Source organism: Malaclemys terrapin, chromosome 3 (assembly GCF_027887155.1).
Source record: "Malaclemys terrapin pileata isolate rMalTer1 chromosome 3, rMalTer1.hap1, whole genome shotgun sequence".
In the NCBI taxonomy this organism is placed as follows: domain Eukaryota; kingdom Metazoa; phylum Chordata; order Testudines; family Emydidae; genus Malaclemys; species Malaclemys terrapin.
Genome location: NC_071507.1, coordinates 208,309,800 through 208,329,554, shown reverse-complemented (window position 1 = coordinate 208,329,554; position 19,755 = coordinate 208,309,800). Strand labels below are relative to the sequence as shown.

Here is a 19,755-nt window from a genome sequence, read left to right as displayed (position 1 = left end):
CTGGTGTTACCAGACGTCGACGGCTCGGCCGATCCAGATCTCACTGCTCGTGCTCCGCTCGGAGTTGGTGGGCGGCGACCCCAGAGTTCTCTTCACCTGCTGCACGGGGGCAGAAAAACTGTCCAGTGTCTTGAGAGTCCTGACTTATGTTCCCAGCTATGGGACCTTGGGCAGTCAAGTCCCCTCCCCGTGCCTCAGTTTCCCCACATGTCACATGGGGATTACAACACGGGCTGGTTCATGGGGATTTTAAGGGCTGAGTTGATTATTTATTCCCAGCTGGTTGGTTTGATCATGAACATGAGATTAAAAGAGCTGTCGGGTCCTGTCCCACTGGGAATTCTTATTGTTACTTGTTGTTAATTGTTCGTATTGTGGGGATGTCTAGGGGCCCCGTCATGGACCAGGACCCCGTTGTGCTGGACAAACACAGACCCAAAAATGTTCCTCAGCCTGTTCCCCAGGGCCCTGTCCGGTCTGATGTTAAATGTCCCAAGCGATGGGTCTCCAGCCCTTTCCCGGGGGACACTGCACAGCAGAGATCCACCATCTCCCTCCCAAGAAGCTTTTCCTGACATTCACCCCAGGTGCCCGTGGCTTAGTTTTAACCCAGGCTTAGGAGACAGAGCGCATCTAGTCTGAGCTGGAGCAGAGTCTACCGCAGGCCCTACCCAGCTGGGGTTAGTCCTTGAGCTCACGTGGCCGCGGCTGCTGCTTCTAGCGCCGACAGTGCCGGGGTCACACCCCACTGCTGGCCCGAGTAGGGCTGGCTGCAGAACTCAAACTCCAGTAGGTCCCATGAGCATCCCCCAGTGGGGAAATCCATAACCTCTGTGAAGGCGAGGGTAGCTCTGTCTCCCCCAGTGACCAGTCCATGTAAGAGGTGAATGAGTTTGTGTCATGTGCCCCCTTTGTGGTCTTAATGCCAAAGAAACCCCCTGGGAAGGGGGACGGAGGCAGCTGCTAGCCACTGACTCTGCCCTGTACCCTCAGGCCCTACGGGAAGGACGTGCCCCGGCTGGACTATTGGCTGGCCTATGAGAGCGTCATGAAGAAGGCTGGGGGGCGACCGCACTGGGCAAAGGTACCGCTGTAGCCTGGCCCGTGGGCTCAGGGAGGAATCAGAGCGCAGGTCTCTGAACCCAGCCCTTGCTCTTTAACCCTGTGAACTAGACACTGGGACTCACACTCCAGGCTCCGAGGGTAACAAGGAGGGTGGCTGCGGGGGTGGGAGGGTGGAGTAGGGCCGGCCTAGATGCTCGCTGAGGCAGAGTCTTGATCCGGCTCATCTGGGAACCTTCTGGCCTGTCCTCTCTGCCATGCCCTATCTCCACTGCTGCGGGTTCCCAGCCCCCTCACTCACTGTGAGGGGCACAGGAGGCCATATACAGGACAGTGGGGCTAGGGGCCGGGCAGGGGTGGGGTGGCATGAATCAGTCATTGTCCCTCTGGGGGCAGGGAAAGGCCTCATTAGATTCAAGGAGGGGCGGTAGGTGAGGATCGTCCTAGGGCAATGGGGCTGAGGAGAGATGGGGGAAGGGGTGGTATGGCTCAGCTTTCAGTCTAGACCCGTGAGGGCAAACGTGGCCTTTAGAACCTCATGGATGAGCAAAGTGGTCCCTTCAGACATAGAGGGTCTGTCTACACTGCACACGGAGCCCGGGCTCTGGTTCAGGTTTGAGACCAAGTCCCTCTTCCGTCCACACACCAAGCACTCAGAGCCTGGGCCCTAGGACCCTGCTAGGGGGTGGGTCAGAGCCCAGGTTCTGCTGTGAGTCGGGTCCAACCCCTGCCGTTGTGCAGTGGGGACCCAGGACAAGCTGTGGACCGGAGTCAGAAGGTCTATGTTGTGCAGCGTGGACACATTAGCACGACTGGAAGACCCAGACCCAGCAATTGTAAGCCCGGGTTTACCATGCAGTGTGGATTCTCAGGGCTGGGCTTGGAAATGAGCCGCAGACCTGGGTTTACAAAACGGGAGATGTCCCTAAAGGTGTCTGAGGCAGGGGGGTTTCAGGGCACGTTTCACCCAAAGCCCCCTGAAGTCAATGGAGGTGAGACAGCCCATGCTCCTTGGCCCTGCCCAGTGGGGGGTGGGTGTTCTCCTGCCTCGGGCTGGCAGTGGGGAGCGCGGCCCGGCTCAGTGCTCGCTCTGCGCACACAGGTCAGAAGAAGCAGACGGACGAGCACCTGGCCCTGGCAGTGCTGCGCCACTGGGAGGAGATCCCCCGCGTGGGCTGCAAACTCGTCCCGGAGCACGTGGAGATGTGGCCGCTGCTGAATCCCGCCAAGCCTGGCATCGAACAGGTACCGCCCGCCCGCCTGGCATCGGGGTCACCGGCTCGGTGCTGGGGGGGATGGCGAGGTGAACGCAGCACCCCTGTCTGGCCCTCGGGACCGCCAGCTCTGCTGAGCCTCATGGGTTCCCACGTGCAAGGCAGATCCAAGGCCATATGGACCGGCCCCATCCCATCCCCCCAGGTGGAGAATCCTGCAGGGGAAGCCCCTTCCCACAAAAAATCACCCCTGGGGAGCAATAATAGCAATGATCTCTGCCTCCCAGGCCCCAGCCCTGTCTGATTAGGTCCCTCCCCCTTTCCATACCTTCCCACGTCCCCATTCCCTTGGGCTCCCCAAGCCCACAGCTGTAGGTCTGTGGCTGCCTTTGTCATGCCTGGACCCTGTTCTCTATCCTCATGCGCTTGTTTCCCCTCCAGCTCCACCCTGCATCCCCGCCCCGTGGCCACGCCTCTCCCCGCCCTTCCCACCGTACCCCACGTCCCCTCGGTACCCCGTCCATTGCCTCTCATCTACTCCCCGGGCAGGCGACACTCTGTGGGGGGCTGGGGGTGCAGCTGAGCCCCCGAGCTGGCAACGTTCTCTGCCAACACGGCCTGCCACGGCCTTGTTGCTGTGCAACTGTCACCTTCAGGCTGCTGCTGCCAGGCGGGAGGGGAAGGACCCCAGGAAAGGGAGGGGAGGACACAGCAGGGGGAGCTAACTCGGTCTCCCCAACGTTGCAGGACCGGCTGGAGATGTGGGTGGACATGTTCCCCATGGATATGCCGGCACCTGGCCCCGCCATCGACATCTCTCCCAGGAAGCTGAAGAGGTAATGAACCGAGTGGTCGCCTGGGACCAGCCCACACCCCACATCGGTCGCCCCTCGTGCTGCCCCTAATGGGAGGTTTCCGGGCCTGCCTTAGCACTCCTAAGCAGCCTGCTGGTTTGGGCTGAGATCTATAGGAAACCCTCGGCTGGATGGAGCCCTCCCCTGCCCCGTGAGGAGCGATCCCTCCAGCCCATGCTCCTGGCCCCTTGATTTGGGCGGTGGCTGGGAGTCGGGGTGTGACGTCCTCCGTCTCCTGCTCCCGCCGGCTGCCCACAGGGAGGCAGCGCACAGGGTCCCAACCAGGCACCGAGGCGGAGTTAGCGCCTGCAGGGCCTTGAGTTTCTGTGGCTGCCGAGATAAGGGCCTGATCTGAAGCCCAGTGAAATCAATGAGGCTCCTTCCACTGGCACTGGGCCGGGTCTACCGGGGCGCAGGAGAGCTCAGGACCAGGGCGTGATCTGGCCGCGGGAGGGGACAGAGAGGCTGGGCAGGGAGGGCGATGGAGGAACCGGCGCTCAGCAGCATGCCAGGAACCGGTGCTGGGCCCTTCTCGCCGTGGCCGGGGCAGGGAAGGTGTTCAACAGCTTCCAGCACCAAAGCGCCTTCTGCCCGCCCGATGCCGGGGCCCTGCCGTCTGTTCCCGATCGCGACTAGTGGCCAGGGCCAGACCGGAGTGATGGGAAACACCCGGCAAAGCCCCCGCCCTCTCTGTGCACGCATGTGGGGGTGAATGTGCCCGGCCTGCACGTGAGCCAGAGATTGCGGCTCGAGCCAGGTAGGGTGACCAGATGTCCCGATTTTATAGGGACAGTCCAGATTTTGGGGTCTTTTTCTTATATAGGCTCCTATTACCCCCCACCCCATCCCGATTTTTCACACTTGCTGTCTGGTCACCCTAGAGCCAGGTCAGCGTTTTAACAACCCCACGAGCCCCCGTCCATCAGCGACGAGGCTGCAGCCCTGGGGGCGTCGCAGCCCAGGGCGTGATGCGTATTACCATCAGCTGGGGTGGGTCAGCATCCCTGGCAGGGAACCGTGGCAAGGAGCCACCCCAGGTCACACCTGCTGGAGCCCTAAACTATTCGTTAGGAGCAGAGAGGGGAAATTCTGCTCCCATTGGCCCCGGGGCAGCCCCAGGGACTTCACCTGAATTCTGCGCCGGTGAATTTTGTGGGCCCAGGTGCCAGCAGCTATTGCAGCAACCGGCTGCCCTGCTCCAGCCCCCAAGCTGGGAGCAAGCTGACCAAGGCCAGGAGCGGGCTGTCTGCCCAGGTCCCCCGGCCGGCGGCCAGTGGGACGTCAGATTAGCTGACCCTAACGGCTCCTTCTGGTCTGAAACAGCCTAGAGGCCCAGGACTGGGCTGCCACGAAGCTCACGGCTGAGCCCTCCTCTCGGGCCAGCACCGTGGCTCCCCCAGGAGAGGGGTCCGTCCCGGGGAGCCGATCCCAGCGCCCCACCGGCTCTGTGCCGTTCTGCCCCGGCTTTCCCCGCCGGCCTTGCCTCACCTCCTTGTCTCCCTTCCAGATATGAGCTTCGAGTGATAATGTGGAACACAGATGAGGTAATCCTGGAGGACGATGAGTTCTTCACTGGGGAGAAATCCAGTGACATTTTTGTCAGGGGGTAGGTACAGCGCGGCGCCGGCACCTCGCTCCGGGATCCTGCTGGCGCTTGGTGTGGGGGCCGTGGGGCTGACTAACAGACATTCTGCTTCTTCGTTTTGCCTCTGTGTGTGTCTCCCCCCCACACCCCCTTTGCCGTGTCTGTTCCACGCCCGGTGTGGCTGTCCCTGTGTTCCCGCCCTGCCGGCCGCCGAGCTATGAGCTGCAGGTGGTGATCTGGGACACAAACGAGGTGCTGCTGGAGGATGATGCGTTCATGACAGGAGAGAAGATGTCTGACATCTATGTCAGGGGGTAACGGACGAGGCCCCCTCCCCTGCAGACCGTGCAGAGGGACACACGTGCCCGCTCAACCTGTCCCGAGTGTCGCTGGCGTTCCTCGCTGCCCCTCGGGAGCACCCCACCCAAACCCAGAGCGTGGGGATCTGGGGGGATCAGCCTGGCCCGTGGCGTGCACGTGGAGCTCAGGCTACGGGGCTGTTTAATTGGGGTGTAGCTGATCCACCAGGTTCTGGGACCCCCCGAGTGGGCAGCATGTGTCACCGCAGATCAGGGCAGTGCAAGCTTAGAATTGCCTTGGGATGGGGCTTCCCAGGGCGTTCTCCATCCTTCTCCATCGCACTCACACAGGCCCGGGGGCGAGGGGTTGCTGCTGTTAGCTTCAAGCCAGGCAAATAGTGTGTAGATTTCTTTTCCCATCTCTGAATGGGGAATGCCCCCCATCCCGGCCACCGCTCTGCATGGACCCCTCCCCGCTGAGCCCTCTGCACGGGGCTGGGCTTTCACGCCACTAGTCTGCAGGGAGGGGTCCCCGGGATAATGGGGACACGTGGCATTGGGCAGGGGCGTGGGGGCGGGGTACAGATTTTGCAAGGGCTGCTGATGGGTGCAGGGCAGAAGGGGCCACTTGGGTCGCTGAGAAAGTTTTGGGGGGTCGTGGTGGCTAATCAGCTGAGATGCTGAGGCCAAAGCCCTAACGCACGCCCGGGCTGCAGAACTGGGGACTCTGGAGTAGGAGCCGAGAGGTGATTTTGTGTCTGTGTTTGGCACTGGTGGAACCACGGCTGGAATCCTGGGTCCAGTGCTGGTGGATTCGCTGGTCAAGGAGGATGTTGATACATTGGAGAGGGGCAGAGAAGAGCCACGGGAATGATTAAAGGATTCGAGAACCTGCCTGATCGTAACAGACTCAAGGAGCTCGATCTCTTTAGCTTAACCAAGCGAAGGTTACGGGGTGCCGTGAGCCCAGCCGCTACCCGGGAGCACAGATTGAATCACGGGCGCTTCAGTCCAGCCGAGAAAGGGCTAACAGGAGCCCATGGCTGCAAGCTACAGCTAGGCAAAGTCAGACAGGAACTCAGGCGTCGGTTTTCAGTCATGAGGGTAATTAACCATGGGAACAATTGCCCGAGGCGCGTGGTGGATTCTCCAGCCCTGGCGAGTTTTAAGTCACGGTTGGATGTTTCTAAAGGAGCCGCTGCAGTTAGCCAGGCGGTCAAATGAGATGATCACAACCCCACAACAACTGCAAACCCGCCCTGCCCACAGCCCCCTGGTGCCCCTTTGGGCCAAGCAGGCAGTCCACACACACACACACACACACACACACACACACTCTCTCTCTCTCTCTCTCTCTCTCTCTCTCTCTCCCTTCCTCAATCCCATCCCCCTCCTCCTCGTCATGTCCCATTGGATCACCCAGCTTCTCCCATCCCTCCTGGGTGTGTGGACCCTGCTGGCCCTTCCAGAGAGGCATTGGGGCCCTGCCCTTATTGGTCACCTGGTGAGCTCCACGCAATCTGCCCATTAGTCGAGTCTCCCAACCCACTGCTGCGGTCGTTGCTCCCCTGTTTTGTGTGTGTCTCTCTGGCCCGCATGCTGCAGCTGAGGGTCTGTCTCGGCACGGGGGAAGGGGGGAGTGTCTGGTTGTCCCGTTGCTCCCCGTGAGCAGCCCCGTCCCCCTGCCCGACTGTCTGGTCCCTGCAGGTGGCTGAAGGGCCAGCAAGAGGACAAGCAGGACACGGACGTGCACTACCACTCGCTCACGGGCGAAGGCAACTTCAACTGGCGCTACGTCTTCCCCTTCGACTACCTGATGGCGGAGGAGAAGATCGTCATCTCCAAGAAGGAGTCCATGTTCTCCTGGGACGAGACCGAGTACAAGATCCCGGCTCGCCTCACCCTGCAAGTCTGGGACGCCGACCACTTCTCTGCTGACGACTTCCTTGGTGCGTAGGTGAAGGGGGCAAGGGGGTGACGCACTGCCAGGCCTGGGCACGAGGCTGCGGTGGGGCAGGGAGAGCCACCCAGCCGTGCAGCACCAGGCTGGCATCTGGGGATCCACTCTGGGTGCTGTCCACGGCCGGGGAGGCAAGGCTGGCGGGAGAGGGCGAGAGGATAGAGAGAAGGGGGGCGGCCCCAGGTGAGAACCTGGTGGTCAGGGAGGGAGAAGAAGCCACCAGAGGAGATGCTGATCTATCAAGGCAGGGGAGACCCCCAGGAGCTCAGAGGGGAGGGAGAGCAGGGGATGAGAGGTCCAAGGGACCGGCTGGCTCAAGCTCCTCTGGCACTTTCCATGAGGCTCAGGGTGTTGGCCCTGGAGCGGCAGCTCCGTGCACCCGGCGGCAGTGCCAGCACGCTGGGACGGCTGCTGTTGTTTCTCCCTGGCAGGGGCGATCGAGCTGGACCTGAACCCGTGCGGCGCCAAGCCGGCAAAGCAGTGCAGCATGGACATGGTGACCAATGAGGGCGACCTGCCCCTGGTCTCCATCTTCAAGCAGAAGAGGGTGAAGGGCTGGTGGCCCTTCGTGGCCCGGAATGAGAACGACGAGCCGGAGCTCACGGTGAGGATGCCGGGGCGAGGGGCACTGCTGAATGCAGCACCGCAGTGTGGGCCTGGCCTCAGTCACCAGCAGGAAGGGCACTGGCAGAGCTGGGCGTGGGGGGCCCAGGACCAGGCCAGCAGGGGGGCTGCAGGACAGAAGTGATGGGTGACTCATTCCCATCAGAGGTTGGGCTCCACAGGGCTGGAGACTTTGGGCTCCTTCTCTGACCATGCGGCTCTCGGGGCTGGGTGCTCTGCCCAGCCGGGTGGCAGGTGCAGGCGGAGCAGCCGATCAGACGCTGCCGGTCCCAGCTGTAGCCAGGAAGTGCAGAGCCAGGTGGAGCTGAGTGAGATCGGAGAGAACCAGAGGGAGCCCGACCTGCACTGCCTGGCCCTGGGCACACCCCTGGCTCCGTTCTCTGGCGCTGGTAGATCCTGGGAGCGGTGAGACCATTCCTCAGGGTGGGGGGGTTACGGTCACCCCCGCCAGCTCAGGTGATGTGCGCTGGGAGGATTCAGCAGCTTTCCAGCCGTAGGCCCCAGGACGTCATCCCAGGCTGCGGGATGATCCCCCGCCCTGGGGGAGTTCTCAGCCAGGGCAGTCCCGAGCCCCAGCGCGACTCTCTGCTCCCCACAGGGCAAGGTGGAGGCCGAGCTGCACCTGCTGACAGCGGAGGAGGAGGAGAAATGCCCCGCGGGGCTGGCCTGCAACGAGCCCGACCCGCTGGAGAAACCCAAGTAAGTGACGGGGCGGCGAGGGGACCGACAAACGTCACGCCTGAGCCTGCGGGGGCCGGGGGGAGGCTGAGGATGTGGGGTAGGCAGTGGGGATGAAGGCTGGGTAGAGGGGGGGGTTAGGTGCGTGGACCTGTTGCTACAGAGCAGGGAAGGGGCTGGGCAGCTGGTGGGGGCACCCCATGATACGGGCTGTTCCCCCCCCCCATACACGTCCAGTTCTCTGTGTCTGTGTCAACCTTTCTTTCCTGCCTTTCTTCACCTCTTCCCCGTCACTCTGGCCACCCCCCTGCATCCCCCCAGCTGCCCCGACACTAGCTTCACCTGGTTCCTGAACCCCCTGAAATCCATCCGTTACTTCATCTGGCACACGTACCGCTGGTTCCTCCTGAAACTCCTCCTCCTCCTCCTTGTGCTCCTCCTGGTCGGCCTCTTCCTCTACTCCATGCCGGGCTACCTGGTCAAGAAGCTGCTGGGGGCCTGAGGGCACCACCCCCTTTGTTCATGGTACTTCCCGCCCCGAACACCCGGGGCACATTTGCTGGCTGAGATCACTGGAGGGGCCAGTGAAGGCATTGGGTGCGCAGAAGGGGACTAAGGTGGGGTATAGTCAGGCTGCCAGGGGCCCTGGCTAGTCCCAGGGGTGGCAGGGAGCAGCCGTGACTCATTGGAGACTGGCCAGCGGGAGGCCGGCTGGGTCTCCCGGGGCTGATGAGCGGCTGGGCTAAGGCACGGAGGGAGCAGTTGGGAATTTGGGGCATAGCCGAGGGAGAAGGGAACTGGCAGGGGAACTGGCTCGGCCCAAGGCCGGGGGGCGGCGGGTGGAGGCACGAAGACCTGGTGGTGGGGTGGGGAGAAGGCTCTTCCCCTACACAGGGGCCTGGCTGTGTCTAACGCTGCTCACCCGGGCCGTGCGTCTCTTCCCCCCCCCCCCCCCGCCTCCTGCTGCCGCTGCCCGTTGGATAGTCGCCCCGACACCTCCTTCATCTGGTTCCTCAACCCGCTCAAGTCCATCAAGTACCTGATCTGCACCCGCTACAAGTGGCTCATCATTAAGATCGTGCTGGCGCTGCTGCTCCCCATCATGGTGGGACTTTTCCTCTACTCCATGCCGGGCTACCTGGTCAAGAAGCTGCTGGGAGCGTGAGGCCGCCCGGGCCCGAGGCCACGCACCCGCTCGCCAGGCTGGAGCGGCGCCGGGACTGGCTTTGGGGAACGGCCTGCGGCTTCTCCTTGTTTGCGTTTTCTTCTTCGCGGCTCCCTGTGGTGTGTTTCTCTCCTGAGGCCGGAGGGAAGGAAGAGTTGGGCCTGGGGCGCCGGGCTCCCGTAGCGCTTTCCGTGGGTGAATGCAGCTGACCAGGTGGGCGAATACAGGGCGTCCGAGCTGGCTCTAAGATTACACCCCCCACAGCTAAGAGCCTCTTAGCCGTGCCCCGGTTCTGGCTTCCAGAGCCCCAGGAGGCCAGTCGCCCACGCTCACGGCCGGCGTGGCAGGGAGGGGGAATGCGCGGCTCTGGTTTGTTCCACTCCCTCCTTCCTCCACGGCCAGCGCCGCACTGGGGAGCAGGTGCCAGGGAGAACAGGGGCGTTGCACACCGAGAGGTCACCTCAGAGAGTCTGAGGAGAGGAGCCATGGGGCTCTCCAGAAAAGCAGCCCCCTCTGCTTGAGTCCCCCGCCCCACGGGCCCACGCTGGCTCGGAGGCTGCCCATGACCAAGGCACTGGCTCTCCTGCCCCCAGGCGGGGGGCGACAGTCACCCCGGCGGCTGTGGAGAGAGCAGCAGCCCAGCAGAGCCGGGGAAACATGCCCAGGCTGTGAGGAGAGGCAGTTCTCCAGGCTGCCCACCGTCATTGTGTGGGGTGGGCCGAGACCCAACCTGGGCCCGTTTTCCAGCCCCCCCAGCACCTCAGCTGCTCTATTTAGGCCAGTGCATGGCTTGCTGTGACGTTATTGATATAATCTGGGACCATATAGATCATTGTTGCAACCAAGGTCCTGTAGTGGCACCAAATCTTGTATAAAGGGGGTCAAATGGGGTGTCTAAGACAAGGTTATGGTTTGCTGGTTATGATTGTGCTGTCTATATGTGTGTATCAGTTTTGTAGTTGAAGTTATGAATATTGGCTCTATACTGTCTGTATTTCAAACTTATGCTATGCTGCTGGGTGACATCCCAGACAAGCTGAGATTAGCTCTGCCTAGCCTGCTTGATGGCCCATTAAGGACCATCAGCTATACAATGGACCCATTGAGAGAAGGCAGATACGCCTTGTAACCCAGCAAAGTATGCAGGGACTGGCCCATGTGACTCCAGACTCCATTTTGCTGTAATTTTCCACAGTAAGAACAAAGAGGTGTTCTTACACCTGGAAAAGACTATATAAGGCTGATGCCTCAACTCCATCTTGTCTTCAATCCTGCTTCATACCTCTGGAGGAACTTTGCGACAAGCTGAAGCTTTGAACAAAGGACTGATGACCCATCCCAGCGGGGGATGTATTCCAGAGACTTGATTTGAACCTGCAGTTTATTCCATCGCTGAGGGAATGCAGGGGCAAGATTAGAAAGGCAAAGGCACAAAATGAGCTCAAACTAGCTACAGGAATAAAAGGAAACAAGAAGACTTTTTATCAATACATTAGAAGGAAGAGGAAGACCAAAGACAGGGTAGGCCCACTGATTGGACATTAGGAAAAAGTTCCTAACTGTCAGGGTGGTTAAACACTGGAACAAATTGCCTAGGGAGGTTGTGGAATCTCCGTCTCTGGAGATATTTAAGAGTAGGTTAGATAAATGTCTATCAGGGATGGTCTAGGCAGTATTTGGTCCTGCCATGCGGGCAGGGGACTGGACTCGATGACCTCTTGAGGTCCCTTCCAGTCCTATAATCTATGAATCTATGAATCTATGAATCTACTCTTAAATATCTCCAGAGACGGAGATTCCACAACCTCCCTAGGCAATTTGTTCCAGTGTTTAACCACCCTGACAGTTAGGAACTTTTTCCTAATGTCCAACCTAGACCTCCCTTGCTGCAGTTTAAACCCATTGTTTCTGGTTCTATCCTTAGAGGCTAAGGTGAACAAGTTCTCTCCCTCCTCCTTATGACACCCTTTTATATACCTGAAAACTGCTATCATGTCCCCTCTCAGTCTTCTCTTTTCCAAACTAAACAAACCCAATTCTTTCAGCCTTCCTTCATAGGTCATGTTCTCAAGACCTTTAATCATTCTTGTTGCTCTTCTTTGGACCCTTTCCAATTTCTCCACATCTTTTTTAAAATGCGGCGCCCAGAACTGGACACAATACTCCAGCTGAGGCCTAACCAGAGCAGAGTAGAGCGGAAGAATGACTTCTCGTGTCTTGCTCACAACACACCTGTTAATGCATCCCAGAATCATGTTTGCTTTTTTTGCAACAGCATCACACTGTTGACTCATATTTAGCTTGTGGTCCACTATAACCCCTAGATCCCTTTCTGCTGTACTCCTTCCTAGACAGTCTCTTCCCATTCTGTATGTGTGAAATTGATTTTTCCTTCCTAAGTGGAGCACTTTGCATTTGTCTTTGTTAAACTTCATCCTGTTTACCTCAGACCATTTCTCCAATTTGTCCAGATCATTTTGAATTATGACCCGGTCCTCCAAAGTAGTTGCAATCCCTCCCAGTTTGGTATCATCCGCAAACTTAATAAGCGTACTTTCTATGCCAATATCTAAGTCGTTGATGAAGATATTGAACAGAGCCGGTCCCAAAACAGACCCCTGCGGAACCCCACTCGTTACGCCTTTCCAGCAGGATTGGGAACCATTAATAACAACTCTCTGAGTACGATTATCCAGCCAGTTATGCACCCACCTTGTAGTAGCCCCATCTAATTTGTATTTGCCTAGTTTATCGATAAGAATATCATGCGAGACCGTATCAAATGCCTTACTAAAGTCTAGGTATACCACATCCACCGCTTCACCCTTATCCACAAGGCTCGTTATCCTATCAAAGAAAGCTATCAGATCGGTTTGACATGATTTGTTCTTCACAAATCCATGCTGGCTGTTCCCTATCACCTCACCACCTTCCAAGTGTTTGCAGATGATTTCCTTAATTACTTGCTCCATTATCTTCCCTGGCACAGAAGTTAAACTAACTGGTCTGTAGTTACCTGGGTTGTTTTTATTTCCCTTTTTATAGATGGGCACTATATTTGCCCTTTTCCAGTCTTCTGGAATCTCTCCCGTCTCCCATGACTTTCCAAAGATAATAGCTAGAGGCTCAGATACCTCCTCTATTAGCTCCTTGAGTATTCTAGGATGCATTTCATCAGGCCCGGGTGACTTGCAGGCATCTAACTTTTCTAAGTGATTTTTAACTTGTTCTTTTTTTATTTTATCCGTTAAACCTACCCCCTTCCCATTAGCATTCACTATGTTAGGCATTCCTTCAGACTTCTCGGTGAAGACCGAAACAAAGAAGTCATTAAGCATCTCTGCCATTTCCAAGTTTCCTGTTACTGTTTCTCCCTCTTCACTAAGCAGTGGGCCTACCCTGTCTTTGGTCTTCCTCTTGCTTCTAATGTATTGATAAAAAAATCTTCTTGTTTCCCTTTATTCCCGTAGCTAGTTTGAGCTCATTTTGTGCCTTTGCCTTTCTAATCTTGCCCCTGCATTCCTGTGTTGTTTGCCTATATTCATCCTTTGTAATCTGTCCTAGTTTCCATTTTTTATATGACTCCTTTTTATTTTTTAGATCGTGCAAGATCTCGTGGTTAAGCCAAGGTGGTCTTTTGCCACATTTTCTATCTTTCCTAACCAGCGGAATAGCTTGCTTTTGGGCCCTTAATAGTGTCCCTTTGAAAAACTGCCAACTCTCCTCAGTTGTTTTTCCCCTCAGTCTTGATTCCCATGGGACCTTACCTATCAGCTCTCTGAGCTTCCCAAAATCTGCCTTCCTGAAATCCATTGTCTCTATTTTGCTGTTCTCCCTTCTACCCTTCCTTAGAATTGCAAAGTCTATGATTTCATGATCACTTTCACCCAGGCTGCCTTCTACTTTCACATTCTCAACGAGTTCCTCCTTATTTGTTAAAATCAAGTCTAGAACAGCTTCCCCCCTAGTAGCTTTTTCAACCTTCTGAAATAAAAAGTTGTCTCCAATGCAGTCCAAGAATTTGTTGGATCGTCTGTGCCCCGCTGTGTTACTTTCCCAACATATATCCGGATAGTTGAAGTCCCCCATCACCACCAAATCTTGGGCTTTGGATGATTTTGTTAGTTGCTTGAAAAAAGCCTCATCCACCTCTTCCACCTGGTTAGGTGGCCTGTAGTAGACGCCTAGCATGACATCTCCCTTGTTTTTTGCCCCTTTAAGCCTAACCCAGAGACTCTCAACACTTCCGTCTCCTATGTCCATCTCTACCTCAGTCCAAGTGTGTACATTTTTAATATATAAGGCAACACCTCCTCCCTTTTTCCCCTGTCTATCCTTCCTGAGTAAGCTGTACCCATCCACACCAACATTCCAATCATGTGTATTATCCCACCAAGTTTCAGTGATGCCAACAATGTCATAGTTGTATTTATTTATTAGCACTTCCAGTTCTTCCTGCTTATTCCCCATACTTCTCGCATTTGTATATAGGCATCTAAGATACTGGTTTGATCTTTCCTCCCAGTTTTTTCCTGACTCTCCTTTCTCTCTGCCAATATAGCCCACACTCCCTCTTGTTTCCGACTCATTTCCCCGGTCTCCATGTTCCCCACTTACCTGTGGGCTTTGCTCACCTGTCCCCGTCGAACCTAGTTTAAAGCCCTCCTCACTAGGTTAGCCAGTCTGTGTCCGAATAGGGTCTTCCCTCTCCTCGAAAGGTGAACGCCATCTCTGCCTAGCAGTCCTTCCTCGAATAGCATCCCGTGGTCTAGGAAGCCAAAGCCCTCCTGGCGACACCATCTTCGCAGCCAGGCATTCATCTCCATGATGCATCTGTCTCTGCCCGGGCCCCTACCTTTGACAGGAAGAATTGAAGAGAATACCACCTGCGCTCCAAACTCCTTCACCCGTGCTCCCAGAGCCCTGTAGTCACTCTTGATCCGCTCAGTGTCACACCGCGCAGTATCATTTGTGCCCACATGGATGAGTAGCATGGGGTAGTAGTCAGAGGGCCGGATAATCCTCGACAATGCCTCCGTAACGTCTCGGATACGGGCCCCCGGCAGGCAGCATACCTCCCGAGATGAAATGTCAGGGCGACAGATAGGCGCCTCCGTCCCCCTCAGCAGAGAGTCTCCGACCACCACTACCCTACGTTTCCTATTCGCAGTGGTGGCAGCAGACTCTCCAGCCTTAGGGGTACGAGGCTTCTCCTCCTTTACTGTAGGTTAGATAAATGTCTATCAGGGATGGTCTAGACAGTATTTGGTCCTGCCATGCGGGCAGGGGACTGGACTCGATGACCTCTCGAGGTCCCTTCCAGTCCTAGAATCTATGAAAGGTGCCTGGTAAGGAAGCTGCCCCACTCTCCCAGTCTTTGTCTGTAATCAGCCCTGTGTGCTGGGACAAAGGAGAGGAAGGCAGGAAAAGTTTGGAGGAGCCTGGGCAGCCTTGTGAGCTGATGGCTTTGTCTAGTCAGCAGTTTGGGAAGGCAGGGATAGTGGAAGATGAATGTCCCTAGACCTTACCTGTTTCCTGTGTGGAGAATAGTGACAGTGAAGGAAATAGAAGAACAGGAGTACTTGTGGCACCTTAGAGACTAACAAATTTATTAGAGCATAAGCTTTCGTGGACTACAGCCCACTTCTTCGGATGCATATAGAATGGAACATATATTGAGGAGATATATATACACACATACAGAGAGCATAAACAGGTGGGAGTTGTCTTACCAACTCTGAGAGGCCAATTAATTAATTAATTAAGAGAACAATTAATTAAGACAACTCCCACCTGTTTATGCTCTCTGTATGTGTGTATATATATATCTCCTCAATATATGTTCCATTCTATATGCATCCGAAGAAGTGGGCTGTAGTCCACGAAAGCTTATGCTCTAATAAATTTGTTAGTCTCTAAGGTGCCACAAGTACTCCTGTTCTTCTTTTTGCGGATACAGACTAACACGGCTGCTACTCTGAAACCTGTCATTAGTGAAGGAAATGTGCCTGTATCTGTCAGGGGTATTGACTTGCCTATGGAGGAAGCTACTTCAGTCTCCAAGCAGTTGTCTGTGAACAGCCCTGTGGGCTGGGACAAGGGAAGTGAAATCCCGAGCTGTGTGTCTGGTAGAAAAGGTGTCTCCAGCTCGTCTTTGTCTGTGGAGCAGACAGAAGGTGCCTTTCAGCCTGGGATGGTTGAGAATAGTGCAGTTGTCTCAGAGTTGGTTCTGAATTCAACTAAAGCCCAGGAAGGGAATGGTCCTAAGTCTGTGTCTGCTGGGTAGAATGGCACTGTAACTAAGTTGCATCCAGTTAGTGTTTTAGCAAAATCCCGGAGACCAGACAATTCCCAGTCCTTATTCAAACCGGAGTTGATTGTGTCTAGACTCCAAAGAGAGACTGCAGAGCTAGAATTGATATGCAAACTAGACACAATCAACTCCGGTTTGAATAAGGACTGGGAATGGCTGAGCCATTACAAACGTTGACTCTATCTCCCCTTGTAAGTATTCTCACACTTCTTATCACACTGTCTGTACTCGGCTAGCTTGATTATCACTTCAAAAGTTTTTTTTTCTCTTAATTAATTGGCCTCTCAGAGTTGGTAAGACAACTCCCACCTGTTTATGCTCTCTGTATGTGTGAATATATATCTCCTCAATATATGTTCCACTCCATATGCATCTGAAGAAGTGGGCTGTAGTCCACGAAAGCTTATGTTCAAATAAATGTGTTAGTCTCTAAGGTGCCACAAGTACTCCTGTTCTTTTTGCGGATACAGACTAACACGGCTGCTACTCTGAAACTTGCTAATAGCTGTTAGCACAGAGAGCCCACCCCATCAGCCAGTGAATTCTGTTAAGCAAGAAAAATCAGGGTGTAATCCTGCAGGACAAGGAGGAAAGAGAAAACTTAATTTTGCAAAGGGAAGCCACAGGTTAACCCTAAAATGCCCAAACTCCAATGGTATTGAGCCAAAGGGGTGGCATGACAACCATGATTGTAGATGGACACTTGCAATGAACTTGTTGTTAGTGCTAAATTTTGTAATGAATGTGTTGCTATTGCCACAAACTGTAAAAATGTACAATGTGCCTAATCTTTTGGAGAATCCCTTGAACATGTTAAAAGGAATACATGAAAACACACGTTATGTTAAAAGGCCTTGTTACACTGGTGTTTCACAGGTAATGCCTATAAACAATATGGGAACTTTTCACAGGGGAAAAGACATTCCAGACCTAATGTGCTGTATGAAAAGGAAGACTGAGGCACACTACCATATTGCTTTCATGGCTAAATGCCAAGATTCCTGTACTATGAACATCATTAATATCTGCATTCATTTGATGTTAATTGGGTTCCAAACATTTGCCCGAGCTTGTATGGATAAAGTAGCTGTTTTCTTTAGCTCTTGGCAAAGTCACATGAGACATAGAGGAACCATGCTGCAAGAGCAGATCCAATCCACTATTTTTCTAACCAAGTTTTACCTTGCTTGTAAAGAGGTTCAATCATGTTGTGGAACACAATTTTGATAAACCATTTCTGTTGTTCTTTAGCCAGCTAAGCCATAGTGCCTAACCCCAATATTAGCCATAGTGAGATAAACCCAAGGATGGGGAGCTCTTGGGATGCAGTCAGTGATGTTTGTGTCATCCCTTCCTGCATCAATTTTGCGTTGGGGGTGTGACGTTATTGATATAATCTGGGACCATATAGATCATTGTTGCAACCAAGGTCCTGTAGTGGCACCCAAATCTTGTATAAAGGGGGTCAAATGGGGTGTCTAGGACAAGGTTATGGTTTACTGGTTATGATTATGCTGTCTATATGTATGTATCAGTTTTGTAGTTGAAGTTATGAATATTGGCTCTATACTGTCTGTATGGCAAACTTATGCTATGCTTCTGGGTGACATCCCAGACAAGCTGAGATTAGCTCTGCCTAGCCTGCTTGATGGCCCATTAAGGACCATCAGCTATACAATGGCCCCATTGAGAGAAGGTAGATACGCCTTGTACCTCAGCAAAGTATGCAGGGACTGGCCCATGTGACTCCAGACTCCATTTTGCGGTAATTTTCCACAGTAAGAACAAAGAGGTGATCTTACACCTGGAAAAGACTATATAAGGCTGATGCCTCATCTCCATCGGGTCTTCAATCCTGCTTCTTACCTCTGGAGGGACTTTGCTACAAACTGAAGCTCTGAACAAAGGACTGAGGACCCATCCCAGCTGGGGATGTATTCCAGAGACTTGACTTGAACCTGCAGTTTATTCCATCGCTGCTGCAAGCCTGAACCAAGAACTTTGCCATTACTGTATGTAATTGATTCCATTTAACCAATTCTAACTCTCATCTCTATCTTTTCCCTTTTATGAATAAACCTTTAGATTTTAGATTCTAAAGGATTGGCAGTAGCGTGATTTGTGGGTAAGATCTGACTTGTATATTGACCTGGGTCTGGGGCTTGGTCTTTTGGGATCAGGAGAACCTTTTTCTTTTACTGGGGTATTGGTTTTCATAACCATTTGTCCCCATAACGTGTGGCACTGGTGGTGATACTGGGAAACTGGAGTGTCTAAGGAGATTGCTTGTGAGACTTGCAGTTAGCCAGTGGGGTGAGACCGAAGTCCTCCTAGTCTGGCTGGTTTGGTTTGCCTTAGAGGTGGAAAAAACCCAGCCTTGGGCTGTAACTGCCCTATTTGAGCAATTTGTCCTGAGTTGGCACTCTCAGTTGGGTTCCGCCAGAACCGCATTGTCACACTTGCGTGGGAATCCCTTCGGTGCTGGCTGGATGGGGGGGAGGAGCCCTGCACAATGGTGCTGGTGGGTCTGACCGCCCCCCACCCCCCGATCATTGCAGCAGCTCCATGTTTACATGGCGGGGGATCAGTGAGCAGCACATGACCCTGCCCTGAACCGTGGCCCCTGCAGCAGGCATCGGGCCCTGGCCTGTTGGCAAATGGGAACGGTTTCAGAGCAGGGCCCTGGGCAGGCCCTGCCCCAGCTGGACTGCGGGCGGAGAGCTGGCTCCGCACTGGGCGCTACTGGAGCAGCCTACGGCCTGGGCACCAGTAACCCGTCCGGGCGCCGTAGCCACCTCGCTCAGGGGCGTGGGGAAAACACCAGCCCAGATGGACGTTTGTGCCAAGCTAACCCCCCTGGAGCCAGCCCTAGGGTGAGAGACGGAGGCTGCCACCCAGGGCAGTGGGTTACCTGTGGGGACCGGAGACCTCCTGTCAGCGTAGGGAGAGTCTGTGCTGAAGTGCCACAGCCGTCAGGGTGAATCCAAAGTGCCCCCCAGCCCCTCAGATCGCAGAGAGCCAGACGGCTGTTTAGCCAGGAATTCACAAGTCACGGGGCTCACGCAGTTAATGGCCAAACTAGGCCCATGTGCCTGGGCCCCAGGCTGAGGCCTGCACGTCCCCCCACCCCACTTTGTACCAGTGTAACTGTAGCATATGGGGGGGACGCCCCCGGCGGGGACACAGCTTTATACATGAAGGTGCCTCGCAGCGGTAGAGGTTAGGTCCAGCGATACCAGTCGGCTCGAACGACCTGCACCCCCCGCGTAGGCAGCGGGGGTGAAGGGGTGTACCAGTCCCACTTGAGCAGCCCCCGTTAACCAGCGCAGCGCCGGGTGGCTTAGCAAAGCAGGCAGGCCCGGGCTTTGGGAAGAGGGGCCGCCAGCAGGTCTTTGGTTAAAGGGCCGGGCGAGTTTAGCACTTACACCCAGCCAGGGCTCTGCTGCTGCCCTGGCGTGTGAGCTTGGACCAGTCACAAACACTCAGTGCCTCAGTTTCCCCAGCATAGGCCCACCCCCACACACTGCCGTGCCCCGCGGTCATTGCTGTAGGTGGCCCTTTCAGCTCGTGCGGGGGAAGGGGCCCCCGCGGGACTGAGCCGTGTCAGTTAGTGAAGCAGGGATGTGCTCCCCCCAGCCGTGCAATGCACGTGCGTCGTGTCCTGCCTGCAGAGGTGGGCCTCGCTTTGCACAGCACATGCCCAGGCCATGCCGGGCACCATGTGTGTCTCCAGGCTGTGGCTGTTACTTCATGCGGGGGGGTGAGGGGTGTTGTCTGCACCCTGTTCCTACGTGCCCTTTGGACTCCACTGCACGGCCACCACTCAGGCTAACGGTCTCTAATTAACCCGCCCCCCAGAACATGGCCACCTCCCAGCCCCACTGAGGGAGACCAGGGCTGACCCCAGGTTGGGCGGGAGGGGGAGGCTCATGGTGCACGGGGGGCAGGGCTGATCAAGAGGCAGAGCAGTGTGTCTCCTCAGCAGTCACACCCCCGCAGCC

The 19,755-nt window shown here is 55.3% G+C and overlaps 1 protein-coding gene across 2 annotated transcripts; it reads left to right on the top strand.

Annotated features, from left to right (window-relative positions):
- Positions 1-2,250: 2,250 nt before the first annotated feature.
- Positions 2,251-9,441, top strand: LOC128833884 (otoferlin-like). 2 transcript variants are annotated; one of them, XM_054022127.1, is made up of 7 exons: positions 2,251-2,307; positions 3,024-3,112; positions 4,638-4,736; positions 6,722-6,963; positions 7,406-7,578; positions 8,197-8,297; positions 9,261-9,441. In XM_054022127.1, the coding sequence occupies exons 1-7, from the start codon at positions 2,266-2,268 to the stop codon at positions 9,439-9,441; spliced, it is 927 nt and encodes a 308-aa protein (XP_053878102.1). In that variant the 5' UTR covers positions 2,251-2,265. The 2 variants fall into 2 exon arrangements, 1 of the variants encoding a protein (XP_053878102.1); XR_008444345.1 differs by lacking the exons at positions 2,251-2,307; positions 3,024-3,112; positions 4,638-4,736; ... (1 more) ...; positions 7,406-7,578; positions 8,197-8,297 and adding an exon at positions 8,653-8,801 and having other exon boundaries at positions 9,261-9,350.
- Positions 9,442-19,755: the final 10,314 nt, after the last annotated feature.

Excerpts from the sequence above, each read along its gene's own strand:
- LOC128833884 (XM_054022127.1), top strand. The coding sequence starts at position 2,266 with ATGTGGCCGCTGCTGAATCCCGCCAAGCCTGGCATCGAACAG. Across the intron at positions 3,113-4,637 it reads TCTCCCAGGAAGCTGAAGAG|ATATGAGCTTCGAGTGATAA; the intron begins GTAATGAACCGA and ends TCTCCCTTCCAG. Across the intron at positions 7,579-8,196 it reads ACGACGAGCCGGAGCTCACG|GGCAAGGTGGAGGCCGAGCT; the intron begins GTGAGGATGCCG and ends TGCTCCCCACAG.